Genomic DNA, 15,536 nt, shown 5'->3' with positions numbered 1-15,536 from the left:
AGAATGAGTTTGGGAGTGTTCCTTCTTCTGCAATTTTTTTGGAAGAGGTTGAAAAGGATGGGTGTTAACTCGTCTCTAAATGTTTGATAGAATTCACCTGTGAAGCCATCTGGTCCTGGACTTTTGTTTGTTGGAAGACTTTTAATCACAGTTTCAATTTCATTACTTGTGATTGGTCTGTTCATATTTTGTGTTTCTTCCTGGTTCAGTCTTGGAAGGTTATACCTTTCTAAGAATTTGTCCATTTCTTCTAGGCTGTCCACTTTGTTTTCAATGGGTCCTCATACCAGACACCTCTAAAAACTCAGACGGTCTTGTCCAGCCCTTTCTCCCGTGACCCTCAAGGGTGTAGTGAGGCAGGGCTGTGGCTGGGTGGATTTCGGAGCCATCCTGGGCTTAAATCCTTGCTATGCCACATACTGGCTCTGTGGCCATGAGGTGATTCTTAACTTTTCTGACCTTCAGTTTTCTCAATTATAAAACAGAGTTATGAGCACTTACTTTAGTGATGTTTGCAAGGATTAGGGGCAGTGTAAGCAGCATGCCCAGCATAACACCTGGCACATAGGAAGAACCCAGCAAGCGGGGTTTCCTCTTATTAGGATTAATAGAGGACAGAGCCCCAGCCTTGGAGCACATGACTTCCACTAATCTGTCACATGATCTTGAACATATTAATGAACCCCTCTGAATCTCATTTTGTTTTTCATCGTGATAGTGGGAATTTATTTATTTGTGTAAATATCCTGTCTATTTCTAGAAATAATATTCAGGTACCTAAAAATGGAAAAAAGAATCCTTCTTGGTGTTGTAGGGCCTGTTAAATGAGGGGACACATGCAGAAGTGCCTCTGACGGTGTGTGGCATTTAATTAGCATTCCTCTCCTTCCTTAATTTTAATTCCAGATTCAATTTTCCACAGTTACAACCCAAAACTGTTAACAGTTTTTAACAATTTAACACGGCTCTAAGCAGAGATGTCCACTCATGGAACTCTGGAGCCAGCATCACATAGGGCAATGGAACAGCCAATGCAGAGGAATCATCACATCTAACACGACTTGGGGCATGGCCTTACCCTCAGTCCTGACATGTCAATAACAACAGCAGGAATACCTCCTTCTTCTCCTTTTGGGGCCACCTGTTCAAGCAGGTGGTAATAAGCTTTTGAGTCCTGTGAGAAATGAGGAAATTACAATTTCAAAATGGCACAGCTAATTACATACTTAGCACGACAATAATTTCCCCAAAGCAAACCTATTTCATTTCTCATCCAACTATCATTCAAGAATGCAACTTAATTAACAAAGCTGGGAACATTCACTAATTTGAATTTTCTATTTATCTCTTTATATATTATATTTGCGTTTCTTTTTAAAAGGAGTATAACAGCTAAAAATACAGGACATACATAAAAGGCAAATGCTATTCTGTTGATCTTAGGGGAGAAAAATAATTTGTTTACATGTATTAAATTGTATACAGGAAAATATATATACCTTTATATTGCTGTAGAAGTCAGTCAGCTAAGGTTTAGTTAAAAAAAAAAAGTGACAGAAAAAGGAAGCAGAAGTTTAAGGCAGAGTTTAAAAACACATTTAAATGGACAATCATCAAAAGAAAAAGATTTCGAAGACAGAATATTGAAGCATTCACAAGCAGTCTTTATGTAAAGGGAGCAATATTAAGGGAAGTGCATTTACTATTTATCAAGAAGCTAGAAAAAGTGGTTTAGTTTAGCTATTGCAGAGTAGATATGGATACTGAATTCTCATGTTTTCTTAGATTCTGGAAATAGGCTTATTGACAAAAAATTTTCTGAATCATAGTCTTAAAATTACAAGTTTATTCGCATTCAATGAAAGCATACAGATTTTCAGGTAGTTTATTTAAATCATTTAAAGACATCTTAATTTCTCTTAAAGACTGAAAAATCAGCTGTCGCTCTGTTTGTTTTTAAAAACCGGGTAGAGCCCAGGGAGAGCAGAGGTATGCTCACCTCCTGTGACATTAGAAAGATGAGAAGAGAGAGCACCGGCCATGGATGCTGTACCTGGGGAAACTGATTTTCATCTCTTCTCTCTACCTTCTCCTTTCTCTTACTTTTTGCTGTAGGTATTTCGAAGTCAGTGAAAGTTCCACGCAGGGTTAGGCATGAATAAAATCTGCACATCATGTGTCCCATCTGTTTAGCTTTGCTAAGAGTCACCTCATTTCACCAGACCCTAAGAGACTTGTCTCATTCATTGTATTTTGGGGGTTCTCCCCTCCTTTGCTGACTTTGTGTGATTTAAGGGCCCCTCCCAAAGTCTGAGCCACATGCTCAGACTTACATGTCACAGCACTGACGTTGGTGGTGAGGCAGCTACGCCCAGAAAACAGGCACAACCACTGTATAAGTGCTCAGCTTGCCAGTTCCTATCTCATAGTCTAAAGAACACAGCCTTTCAGTCATAGGAACTCAGGTAAATTTATGGCTCCAACCAAGCATCCTAATTTTATCTGAAAAGTTTGAGAATTTTGGCTGAAATGATTGCAGAACCTAAGTGTTGAGCACAAAGGGATGCTGTCCAGTTTCTGATTAATCCCAGTGTGGCTGGTGGTGCAAGAAGAATGTTAATAACCAATGAAAGTTGTGTAGTTAGAAAAAATAAATTTGGCATTATTAGCTTATGTCCTAAGGAACTGGGGACTTTCCATCTAGAAGCTTCACTCTAATTGGTACTGTGCCTGGCAGACCTTGAGTTCTAAAAGCCATTAAGTCCACAGCAGGGGGAAGTTGTCACTCAAGAATTACAAGCCTGGGTTGACTTGGTGAGTCATGTGACCTTTCCTCTGACTCTTTCTCTTTGGAGAAAATGTCTTTAACTTTTGAGAAAGTGGAGACTGGAATGTTTTTCTCATGTTGCATTCCAGCATCTCATACCATTTCCTCCTAGGACTGACATTCCTTCCCGCTCCTTAAGCTCTTTCTGTGTCGGCCCATCTGTTATCAATGCTAACAAGCTGCTCCTTTCACCTTGGCATGGAACTTTTCACAAACTTGAAAACTACAGTGCATGCTTCCCTCAGCCTTTCCCCCTCTGGATCGCTGTTGTAGGACTAACTGTGTCTTCTACGATTTGTGGGGTTAATTCTCATTGCAGATGGTTTCCAGAATCATTATCTTTTAAACATCACTCTAGTTTCTACAAATAAAAAGCTTTCAAGAAATTTACGAATTGTTTTAGAGGAGCAGTATGTATGTAGGTCAACTGCTCAGTTTGAGTCCTGACCCCACTCCCCCAGCTATGTGAACTCGAACAAGTTACTTATATTCCCTTTACCTCGGTTTCCTTATCTGCAAAATGAGCAAATAATAATCCTTATCTCAGAGATCTGTTGTGAGGATTAAATGAGTCAATACATGCATAAAGCAGTTAGAACAGTGCCTGGCATGCAGTACATACTGTTTGCTATGATTAGGATAATTAGAAGAGTAATCCTGGTTTAATTTTTTTTAAAGGAATCCCCATCTGATGCTCCCGTTGATAAAATCAGAAAGACATTAGAATCCTGCACAGACTCTCTTTACCTAAAAATCAGTCTTACCTCTTGCTCTTCCCCTAACTCACCCTCATCCCTCTACGTTCTGATGTTGAAACTCCAGGGGACACCCATCTCGTTTGATGTGGTGCGGTTGCTAGGGCCTTGGGCAGGTCTGCATGTGGCCCTGAGCTGGAGCTGCACATGGACTCGAGAACAGCATGGGCCCCGAAACAGCACCGGCCACTCTAACTAACGCCAGAACTTCTGAAGAGATGAAGCCCCTTTGTCTTTATCTTTGTCTCTTCTCTGTTAATGCCCCAATTCCCTCCACCCCTGTGGTTAGTCGTGTACAAAGTCCACTCCTCCTACCTTGATGTCACTGCTGAAGTTGTTGATTTTGCTGCAGCCTGCGTTTTCCAGGTGGTAATTAGCCCATCTCAGCAGGAGCTCCTCAGGGGAGAGTTTCATCATATCCTCCAGACTCTCCCCTTCTCTCAAAAGAGCAGCCAGTGCTGAAGAAGCGCAAAAACCGAAGAAAAATAAATGCAGGGGATATTTGGGGGGATTAGTTATAAATTAAACTAAGCCCTGCTGGGAAGTCAAAGATACCACGTTATCTCTCTGGGATAGAGGGACATATAGCCTTTCCCATGGAATAAACACTTTATTATTATTCCCTAAAAAGAGGTGTAAGGTATTGTAAGCCTAGTTATTATCCCCATTTTTCGGGTGGAGAAGTCAAGGCACCAATGAATATCAGTGCTATGCCTCAGAACACAGGAGCAGAGCCGTGGAAATAACCCAGACTATCGACTCAGAATACTCTGCGGGGTCTGTCAGAGCACGTTTGATACGATATGACATTTTTGCTTTTAAGAGATCTATTTCATAATCATGACAATGTCCTCTTGTTTATTCCCATAGGTGTTTTATATTTCAAATGCTTACCTGCATAATTATAGCATCTCAGAAAGTGTAATTAACTCTTTCCTCTGTTTCCCAGATGAATTAAGTCATTTTTGCTCAGCTAGAAGGTTTAAATTTAGCTGACGTCATTATTTGCAAATCAATATTCTTTCTAATGTGTTCTAAGTTCCCTATTTGCTTGTTTCTTCTTTATATTCTGTTTAATATATTGGTTTTCAAATGGTACCCCAGGATTCTTCACTGGTTACTTTGATTTGGACATGTAAATTAAATATAATTTTATATAAATATATATATATATAAAAGGTTAGACTTTGGCTGCAGATTTCATATTACTAGGATCTGTACAGGAAAAATGAAAGGTAACAGTGTGTTTTGTATATTTATCAAGGTCTACTATTACTGTCTAAAGGACAGGCTGAATTGTTTAAATGCTTAGGACGCTGACAGCAGGTGGGATAAGAATGACAGCTACAAATACTTAGTTGAGAACTCTGAAACTCTAAATGTAATTTCCTATAATCTTGGTAAGAAAGAGACTGAGTTTCTACTCTGGTGCTATCACTGCAGTATACGAATGTGAATCACTTTGTAAAATCCAAGTTTAAATTAGCCTAATTTGTTACAAAGCGTCTAAAGGCAAAGTGAGCTCAGAAAAGCTCTTGAGGTTGGGGTCCCAACCTCAAGCTCAGCTAGACTGAGCTCTAGGTTCTAAACAAGCCTGTGGTCTTAAAAAAGCTTTTGCTCTGTTGTTTTAAAAAGTCTGGGCAGTGTGGATAGAATGTGTTACATTAATACAATGGATTGGATATAACTGTCGTTTCAAAAACTGAGTTTGACAACTCCTGACATCTTCCTCTCACAGCCCCCAACACACGCACTAACAAAAAGTCATGCCGTTATTAACGTCGGAGGCTTTGCTGGTACCTTCGTTTCTGCTGAGTTCAATGTCGGCAAATAACCCAATCTTGATGACCTGCCACAGCAGTCCCAGGACCAGGTAAGGCTTCCCCTCCTTTAAGTCCTCAGCCCCGATATTAACCACGTGGCAGCCGATGGCTGAGGCAGAGTTCAGAGCCAGGTTCAGATTCTCCTGAAGGGGAAAAAGTATGCAAGTTTTGTTTTTGACTTTGCAGCTGCCAAATGATCATCCTTGATCGGCAGCAGCAACGTTTTGCTTCTAGAAAGTTCATAGGCATTGTCTTCACTAGATTTTTAACACTGAAAAAAAGCAGGGAGTAACACCTGGATTTTACTGGAGTAAAATCCAGTAACCAGACGCTGGGCTCAGGCAGTGGCGTAGTCCATCAAGCCAGAGCCCTGAGCTGAAGGCTCATCCTGGTCCCGATGAAACTAACCAGTCTTCTCTTTCCATACTGCTCTCTGATGGAGCCTCTGCTCTCAGCATCTCCATCAGCCAGCAACGAAGGGGCACATTTGAGGGCGGTCACTGTCTTGTGACTAGCTATTGTCAATAACCCAGTTGTTGATGTAAATCAAGGTCATGAAAGAGAGTAACAAAATATCTTTTTGACATTCAGATTGGATATTGAAGGAATGAAAAAGATTCAAATGAAATTCCTAGAAAAGACAGAGCGGTTTTTACTAGGACAATTTATTGATTATCTATAATATCTAGGGACCTTGAGTACACACACACAAACACACACACGCATATCCACATGCATACAGATTATATGTTCTTATAACTAACAACAATGTATGTAAGGTAACTCATATACAGTTGGGATAGGGTCAGTGAAATTTGCAGTCCAGGGTCTTTCTACAGTTGATCCTTGAACAACACAGGTTTGAACTGCTGGATCCACTTATATGTAGGTTTTTATCGATAGTAAATACTACAGTACTACATGATCCATGGTTGGTTGACACCATGGACGCAGAACCGTGGTTATGGAGGAACCAAGTACAGGAAGGGCAGACTGTAAATTATATTTGGATTTTGGACCGAGCGGAGGGCTGACACACCCCCTTCCCCCCATGGTTCAAGGGTCAACTCTACTATTATTTTTGAGTCCACAAAGAAGGAGATATCAGAGTCAAAGATGTACAGAACTTGTTTTTATGACAGATTAAAAACAAAACACAGGCCACCAGTGAATTGGGAAGGGGATTATCAGAAGAAAACTGGGTTTTTACCCTAATGTAGAGCTCAAAATGACAAGTAAAAAATATCACGTCCACTTACGGCCAAGACTAAAATTTAACATCAAGATTATATATGACGTTAAGTGCCTTCATGTACGTTTAATCATAGCTCTTGCTTTGATCACGGCTTCCATTTTTTAGGAACACAGGGTTGCTTAAATCCAAACAGGACATAATATATTGCTCAGGATTTAAGAAGTGAGATGTGGTTTCTGAGCAAAAGATTACAATAATGTTAAAATGCTGGAACATAAGACAGAAATGCAGCTTACTTACTACCGGTCACTGTTCCAGTTAATCGACAAACTGAAGGCATAAAAGCAAGTTATATTTATCACATGGGTGTCTGTGGCCAATAGCACCGTGAAGGCTGCCAGAGCACTTCTCTTTTTTTACCCCCTCACTTCTTAGAAAGGCTAATCTTTTCAGATAAAATATTGTGTAGTTGGCATCAGCTCCGAGATAAATTGCCAGGGAAAGTTTGAGTTAAATTTTAGCCGATGTGAATTTTATTCATACGTGGCCAGAACAAAGTCTGCCCCAACTACTAATACTCACTAACTTCCCTCACCCCCCCACTATATTAATACAAGACAAAATAGAAATGTGTCCCCCTCTCCCTACTAGTCATGACAGATCACCAGCCCAAAGCCTGGGCTTTGGAAATAATGTCTGAGCGCCTGAAAAAGGCTGACTCAGCAGTCACGGCGACTCATTTCTTCAAAGCACAATCCTACATTAAGGTAACACAGGGAAGACACACCTGAATGGTGAAAGGGGTGAGTTTCTTTTTGTTGATTGTTCTTTCATCAATTGTGTCCGGCACTGATAGGTTGATCATTTTACTGAAAGAGAAACAATTAAATAAAGCAGGCTTCTAAATAAAAGAGCCCAGTGACACTGAGTTTAAATTCTAGCAATGCCATAAGCAAAGAGGACAGCAACATCATTGTTAGCCATGAAAATTGCTCCACTATATAAAAGATTATCTATACACTTTTGAGCTTATACAATGTCTAAATTTCTATTTGACAGCTGGTCAAACTCTATACCTTCAACTGATCATATAATAAAATGTTTTATATTCTCCTGTAGGCATTATAGTATCAGTACTTTAGCAATGTCTCCCACTTAAGTATCTAATACATTGGTCAGACATCCAAAATAAACAGCTATTATTTATGAAAAACTTATTTTACCCACTTAGCTTTGGTTTAACCTCCAATGGGTCATTAAAAATAAATTTCCTTAGGTCACTTCCATCTTATTTAGAGAAAGGAAGTTGGGAAAAAATCCAAAGGAACAACAACAAAATCAAAGAATAATAAACTTGAAAGTGACTATTTCTTTTTTTAATAAGAGAAATCAACATTAACTTTTTTTCTAACAATTTTTAGGCATATAGATGCTTAAATAAAGATGTATTTCCACAACTTTGCTCTGTGTGTGTGTGTGTGTGTGTGTGTGTACATGTATTTAAATAAAAGGCACTTTATTGCAATTTAGGCAAAACAAACCCCTAAATCATTATTTGAAAAATATGAAACTCTAGTGAACTAGAAGCTCTGGGAAACAGTAGGAGAGAGGGGTGGCTTAAAAAAGTATACGCTATCCCTGCCCTTGAAAAGCTTAGAGTCAAATTACAGAGACAAAATATATGGATATGAAAATTTACATAACAGTCCAAAGCAGAACATTATAATGGCTCCCAAAGTACTACAAACAGTATGTGCTTTAAGAATTCAGTGAAGGGAGAGATCGGTAGGAGTTTTACAGTAAATGGATTTGTGTAGGAGGAGAGGGTGGGGAAGGACATTCTTAAAAAGGAAAATAAAAGGCAAAGCCAGAGTCGCAAGTTGTAAGCAGGGCGTGTATGGGGAAGAGTGAGTATGGTTGATGAAGCATCCAATCATTCCTACAACCCTTCACTCGTGCCCTGGGCTGGGTACCTGAGTCACGGGGGTCTTGGGAGGTACAACTAGAAAGAGACTGAGGGAAGACCAGGGGGTGGTCTTAAAGAGTCAGGACCTAAAGAGTCAGGACCTGAACATGCAGGCTAGGTTTCTGATGTCTTTTTTCAGCCGTTGAACTTTTAAAAAATAAAATCTCATGGTGAGCTCTAATAAACAAAATACCGAGAGTGGAATTGCTCTGGTCAGAGCAGAGGAGGGGTAGGAGGCTCAAAGTCTTGCCCACACGTCTTTCCCTTCAATTCCCGAGCCCACCTGAGATCGGGCCTTTCAAGCCTCCTCATTCATGCCACATCTTACAATGACAGAGAGGCTGCCAAAGCAAGAGCCACAGAGGCATCTTCAAAGGCACCATCCTGAGTTGACCAACCGTGTTGAGAGGGTTCCCGCATAGAATACATCCCTCCTTTTCCAGGCGCCTGCAGCATTTGTGCACCACTCAATAGTTCTTTTTGTTTTTTTCACACAACATAGATTTAGTTCACAATAGTAGTTCAACATAATAGTTCTTTTGCTTGAGGATTTGCATTGGATGCTTCAATTATCATGCTGCTATTATCATTCAATTCTATCATTCAATGTACTCTCACAGCAGGCCATGCTCAGATGAAGCAAAATGACATATATTCCAAAAATAATTGATTTTGACCTTGTGTTACTCTATCTCTATGTTCATGTTTGTCTCTGTGCTGTGCATACCTCTCCTCCACCCAAGTGATGGTAGTTTTACATGTCTCATTATAAGCTGCTTTTGAAAGCAGTTTGCTCTCCTGAACCTGCCACGTGAAAGTCTGGAAAAGTATTTCAGATCCAGCTGAGCACCAGAGGAAGTGAGCCTAAAGATAAATGCAGTGAATTGCTGGTATTCCAGAAAATTCTAGGGAAACCTTCAGAAGCCAAGAAGGCTGTGTTATTTACCAAAGCACAATGCCATCTCCAACAGCGCTGAAGAGATCATTGGTGTTTGGATTCATTGGGATGACATGCCGACAGTCGGGGTCACTTTCCAGGGCTATGTTTATCCAGTTGACAAAGGCATACTTCTCTTCCTCTGCAAGTAAATGATTAATATGACTTATTTGCAAAGTGAAAATCTGATACAAACAAAATTATACACATGGATCTTAGATTCTTGTGCCTAGGAGAGACATTGTGCGGCTAATCTTATCCATTATCCTATCATCTCACATTTATTGACATTTAAAAATCTCAAATGATTGGGGAAATAGGCACAGAATCTCTGTTCACTCCAATCATAAAACATATATATAGCAAGCAGATTTAGAAGGTACATATATGCAAATATATTATATTTAGAGGTAAATATATAGGGACTTCCCTGGTGGCACCGTGGTTAAGACTCCGCGCTCCCAATGCAGGGGGCCCAGGTTCAATACCTGGTCAGGGAACTAGATCCCACACGCATGCCACAACTAAGGAGCCCATGTGCCACAACTAAGGAGCCCACCTGCGGCAACTAAGACCCGGCACAACCAAATAAATAAATATTAAAAAAATAAAGACATATTTTTTTAAAAAGAAGTAAATATATACATATCTGTATTTTATACATGTAAATATATATAAATAATTAAATGTTTATTTATATTTATATACAATGTGAATGTGGTTTAATGCTTAGCTCTAGCTCTGCTGATGTAAATGTGGGATGATCACAGGCGATCTCTGCAATATCTCTGAGCTTCTTTATACAATTACAGGTAACCCCACTTTTTGAAACTTGCTGTACGCCACTTCATTTTTACAAAAGACCTACATCAGTACCTGTTTCCGTTAACCAAAAGAAATCCGAAGAGGATTTTTGCTTTTACGAGAAAAGGTTAAAAGTAAAAATAGCTGTCCGTGTTTGTTTTGCAGTGTTTGTTTTACAGAGGCGGTGGGCACCCCTAGCAGGGAGAGTGGCCCTGCCCAGCTCCTTCCCGGGGAACTACACTCCGCACCTCAGCATCGAGCGGCCATTGTTTTGAACTGTGTCTGTGAGCATCTGTCTCATCTCAACTTATTCTGTGCATTCCATTAGCAAGATATGTCCTAAGGTAACTGCTTCTTTGCTTTACACCATTTCAGTTTATGAAAGGTTTCATAGGAACACTCTACTTTCAGGTAGCAGGGGAAAACTGTATAATGAAATTGCTATGAAATGAAATCATTTGTGATATGTTATTTCTTTCCTATCAGGAAAGCTGCCAGAAGTTGATTTTAGAGATGTTAATAAAGCCTCAAGTTATGCCTTACAGCCCAGCACCGTGTTTCCCAAATTGCATGTCACTGAAAAAAAGAGTCCCTCAGAAGAATCCTAAGTCACACAAGTTTGGGAAACATCGCACAGCATTTTATTGACTTGGAGATTCCTAACGCACGTTTACATAGTAAGAGGCTGTGAAATTTTCTTCGCAATTAAGAATCGTGCTTAACCATGAGCTGATCTTTAAGATCAACTAATGTTTTGGAGACCTCAGTTTGGGAATTATTGGATTACTGTACTGTTCCGGAGAAGTTTCCATGAAGGCTGCTGGATGGCAGCCTTCAGAATAAATATACAACTTTCCTTCAAATCAATGAAAACACAGCTTTTTTTTGACCGCTCAGTAGGCATTTTGGAGGTAGAAGCTTGAGTAGCTCTTTTTGTCCAGAAGATTTACAAAGGAATTTTGGCAGCCTTTAATGTACTTTTTAAAGGCTGATGAGATTATCTGGTATCGGACCCTACCTGGAGCCAGAACTGCTGGCCTACTTATACATAGGAAAATAGGCAGTAGTCAATAAACTCATGTTAACATCTGTCTTTCTTTGTACCCCTTAGGTTTGGATACTGAGTTTGGAATCTGTAACCCTAGAAGACGTGGATCCTTCTGACATGGTTCTGTCTCCCTCCGCCCTCAGCTCATCCCAACACTCTCTCCACCTCAGCTTCCCCGCCCCACACTGGTACACATACCTGAATAGGAGTGTTGGGTCCCAACACTAGATTGCTCTGAAGTACCCCCGATCGCACAAATCCCTTCCTTCTTATTGATTGCTTTTCTAAAGGTCTTGGCAACGTCTGTGCTTTTCAGGCCAAGAAAAACCTGCAAAAACATAATTTATCTTTAGAAACCCCATCTGTGATTGAGAAAACCATAAAGGAAAGAATAAGCAATGTTGAAGCAAGGAGGGTAGGAATGTATTTCTGGACGTTTTCCGAATTGAACTCCCACATTTCAAATGCATCTCCTTGGATCTCACCTTGATAAACTCATCAAAGCTGATCTTCCCATCCTTGTCCAGGTCACCTGTAGCCATCATGTTTTCTATAATTTCTCTCACTCTGTACCCAGGCAGAGGCAAGCAGGCAGCCTTGAACAAATCATTCAGCTCATTGCAGCTGATGTACCCATTGCCATCAGAATCTGTAAGGCAAACAGGGAGCTGAAGGTTTGGGGCGATTTGGGTCACAGCATGAAGAGAGGTGAGAGTAGGCTGGATTGGAGGGGAGCGGGCAGGAGAGGCAGTCATTCGGGGTTGTGGCCTGACCCCATGCGAAGTCAGAATCTCACAAGAGGCCTGTTGCTATTGGATATGGGCATTAGCATCACTTCCAACATCCAAGAGTCATAATTTCAAAACAGAGGTTCTGACAGCTGAATCTGAACAGACTCTCATAGAAACAGATGCAAAAATAAATCACAGGTTTGGGGCTACAGAGTAAGAATAAGTACGAATACTAGGAAAACAAAGGAAACCAAAGAAAGCAGACAAGCCATGAAAGATGAGACTTAGTTGGCCATTACCAGGAAAGGCTACAGATGACAAAGGGCCCATATTCCATGTTTAGATAGAGAAAGAAGTAATCTTCTTGAAGAACAGCTTTCAAAAATGTTTCCCAGCTCCTCTAACCAATACCACTGTATTCCTGTCCCTTCTGCTATTTTGCTCATGTTACCAGTCACCGCATCTGTCCTAAAGCTACTAAAAAAGAAGAGAATTGTGTGACTTGAGGTATCAGGTTTACTTACCAACTTTGGCAAAAGCTTCTCTGAGCTCCATCATTTCTTCATCAGATACCGATCCTCTGGCCATTTTTTTATTGCTTTAGGCAACAGATCTGCAGAGAGGGGACAACATAGGGAGTGGTTGATGTGTATCTTCTTAAAATACAACAGAGAAGCAATTCTCATTTATTAAGTAAAGAAATATTCCTCTGCATCCATCATGACTTATAATTATCTTCCCAAAATGTAAGCAATAGCCTTTTTCTTAACCCTCATTGTGGTGGTCTCCAAAGATGGTCTGCACCAGTCTCTCTCCTCCCTTTGATTCTCTCCTCACATCAGGAGATGGAACTTATTTCCCTCTCCTTGAATCTGGGCTGATCCTGCGACTGCTTTGACCATTTAGAAGGCTGGAGAAGCCATGTCTGGGGCTGGAAACTTCTGCTTCCTGCCTTTTGGAATTCTCCCTCCTTTTGGAATGCTCATCCTTGGGCTGTTCCCTCTTGGAACATAACTGCTGTGCTGTGAGATGTCTAAGCCACAGGAAGAAGCCACATGAAGTATGAAAACTGGATGCTCTGGTTAACAGTCCCTGCTGTGCCCCCAGCCGACAGCCAGCATCAACTACCAGCCAGCGGAGTGGGCCATTTTGGACATTCCAGCCCACTTGAGCCCCCGGATGAACACAAGCTCAGCCAACATCACATGAAGCAGAATTGCCCAGAATTCTGAAACCAACAGAACTGAGAGATGGTAAAATGACGGTTGTTTAAAATCACGTTTTGGAGTAGTCTGAAACACAGAAATATACAACCAAAACACAACTTTTATATAAATGTCTTTTTAAGAGATATCTTCATGTTCATACTGCAAATGAATATGTTTGGCCAAGCCAACAGATAAATTTTATAACTTCAAAGGGAGTTATCAAAGTTCTCTAAATATTTAAGAAAAGAGGAAGGGAATCTGACTCGCTAATCATTCATATATGGGAATTTGAGGGACTTTTTAGGTGTTCTCAGAAAGGCTAGTGTTGGCTGAGAAACAGTGCTAATGCCTGAGTATTTTCCCTTTCCCTGTGCCTTACGGCTGCCCTCTAGTGGGTAGAAAGAGACTGCAACAGAAAATGGATTATATTCTTGTCTCTAGCTAATTCACACGCCCGTGTTTCAAATAGGAGCTCCATTAAAGCTTATAGGATTTCCTGGTGGGGAAGGGATAAGTGGGGTGAGAGTGTGGGAGAAGGGGTACTTCTATGCATAATTATATTTGGGGAATTTTCGTGAAATTACTGATTTTTAAAAATATTTAAAATTTGTGACTGGATACTGTTTTAAACGGATTTCCTTTTCTATACTTGCACATCATTTTATAGTGCTGTACTTGTTCTCAGTGACAATGAACAACCACACATGAAAGGGAACAGTTTCAGCACTTAACCCTGTTGGCCAGAAATGCGTTATGCTCAATTTTGCAAGTCCTCATCCATTATCCACCAACTCACTATCCTGTCACATACCATTTATCACATATATCAGTAGTTTCAAACTTTTGTTTTCCTAAGCAACCCTCTGTGAATAGAAACCTTACATGTAAATAACAGCGAACAAATAAAAATAACTCTGGGGAGGGATAAATTAGGAGTTTGGGATTAACTGATACACACTACTATATATAAAATAGATAAACAACAAGGACCTATTGTATAGCACAGGGAACTATATTCAGTATCTTGCAATAACCTCTAATGGAAAAGAATCTGAAAAAGAATAGATATTTCTATATGTATAACTGAATCACTTTGCTGTACATCTGAAACTAATACAACATTGTAAATCAACTATATTTCAATTTAAAAAAAAAAACCAACTCTGAAAGCCTTTGGTTGAAAAAGACCCTGAAGGTCACCTTACCTCCACTATTCCACCTCCTTCTCCTTGTCATCTATGCATGGTGGGAATTCCAGGGAGCATGATTTAAAAATCGTGGAATTACATATATTGTTATTATTTCAATTCCTTTAAAAATATCTTTTATTATCAATAAAGATTTATTGTATTATTATTTACCTTATATCTAAAAATTATTTACCTTATATCTAAAAATGTATTGTATTATTATTTACCTTATATCTAAAAATTTATTGTATTATTATTTACCTTATATCTAAAAATTTACCTTATATCTAAAAATGTACTGGTCCATTGGGTTCTCTGATGGAAGGTAGAAACTGTCGAGGGCTTAACTGCGTAAGGAGACACAGTCTCACACATCACAATAACCCTCAAGAGGCAGCTACTGGCTTTCTGACTTTCTTGCCTTCACTTCCTTTCCTTCCTTTTTTGTCTGTCTGTTTCTCTGTCTCTCTCCCTCCCCCCCTTCCCTCCTTTCTTCTTTCCTTCCTTCTTTTCTTTCTTTTTTTTTTTGTTTGTTTCCTTTCTTTTTTTTTTTTTAAATCAAGCCTTGTTCCGAAAACAATCTGAGCCCAGTTACAAAGATCTAACCAAACCTAAGAAGTAAACCAATAAAATCATGTGATCAGGGAGAAGGAGTAATTAGCTTAGGTGAAATAAGAGGACAGCAAGCAAGAGCTTGCATATTTCAAACACATGGTCAGGACTGAACGTTTTGCTAGAAGTACGCTGACAATCTAGCTCTGAGTTCTCGAGATGCTCAATGAAGAAAGGACGTATCAGTTACATAATTCACTCTATTTACATAAGACAAACCACTCTTCTTAGGGCAGGAGAACTGAGGTCTGAGAGCAATGTCTTCACCTAGGCCTGGAGAAGAGGACACTTGTGGGATGTAGTAAACGCAAGTTTTCTGTTTCTTATAATGTTGCTCAAGGAAGGCTGATGGCATTACATGTAGCCCTACTGTATAGAGCAGGAACCAGAAACTCAGAGAAGATTCATCTTTCAGATCACACAGCCAGGTAGAGGAGCAG

General features: G+C 39.9%; 1 protein-coding gene across 4 annotated transcripts in view; it reads right to left on the bottom strand.

Moving 5' to 3' along the window:
• The window catches only part of LCP1 (lymphocyte cytosolic protein 1), an 81,268-nt gene that overhangs the window by 23,433 nt on the left and 42,299 nt on the right, over positions 1 to 15,536 (bottom strand). For 3 of the 4 annotated variants that reach the window (XM_060287807.2, XM_060287809.2, XM_060287808.1), the window contains 9 exons: positions 12,611 to 12,699; positions 11,841 to 12,004; positions 11,554 to 11,683; positions 9,513 to 9,645; positions 7,388 to 7,469; positions 5,383 to 5,548; positions 3,898 to 4,040; positions 1,500 to 1,526; positions 1,079 to 1,174 (listed from right to left, as the gene is read on the bottom strand). In XM_060287807.2, the coding sequence (XP_060143790.1) occupies positions 1,079 to 1,174; positions 1,500 to 1,526; positions 3,898 to 4,040; positions 5,383 to 5,548; positions 7,388 to 7,469; positions 9,513 to 9,645; positions 11,554 to 11,683; positions 11,841 to 12,004; positions 12,611 to 12,674 (1,005 nt within the window). In that variant the 5' untranslated portion in view covers positions 12,675 to 12,699. The remainder of the gene's footprint in view (positions 1 to 1,078; positions 1,175 to 1,499; positions 1,527 to 3,897; positions 4,041 to 5,382; positions 5,549 to 7,387; positions 7,470 to 9,512; positions 9,646 to 11,553; positions 11,684 to 11,840; positions 12,005 to 12,610; positions 12,700 to 15,536) is intronic. The other variant, XM_030882243.3, reaches the window with a different exon arrangement.

Source organism: Globicephala melas, chromosome 18 (genome assembly GCF_963455315.2).
Source record: "Globicephala melas chromosome 18, mGloMel1.2, whole genome shotgun sequence".
Lineage (NCBI taxonomy): Eukaryota > Metazoa > Chordata > Mammalia > Artiodactyla > Delphinidae > Globicephala > Globicephala melas.
Note: the sequence above shows the minus strand (reverse complement) of the source record. Positions and strands in the feature narration are given on the sequence as shown.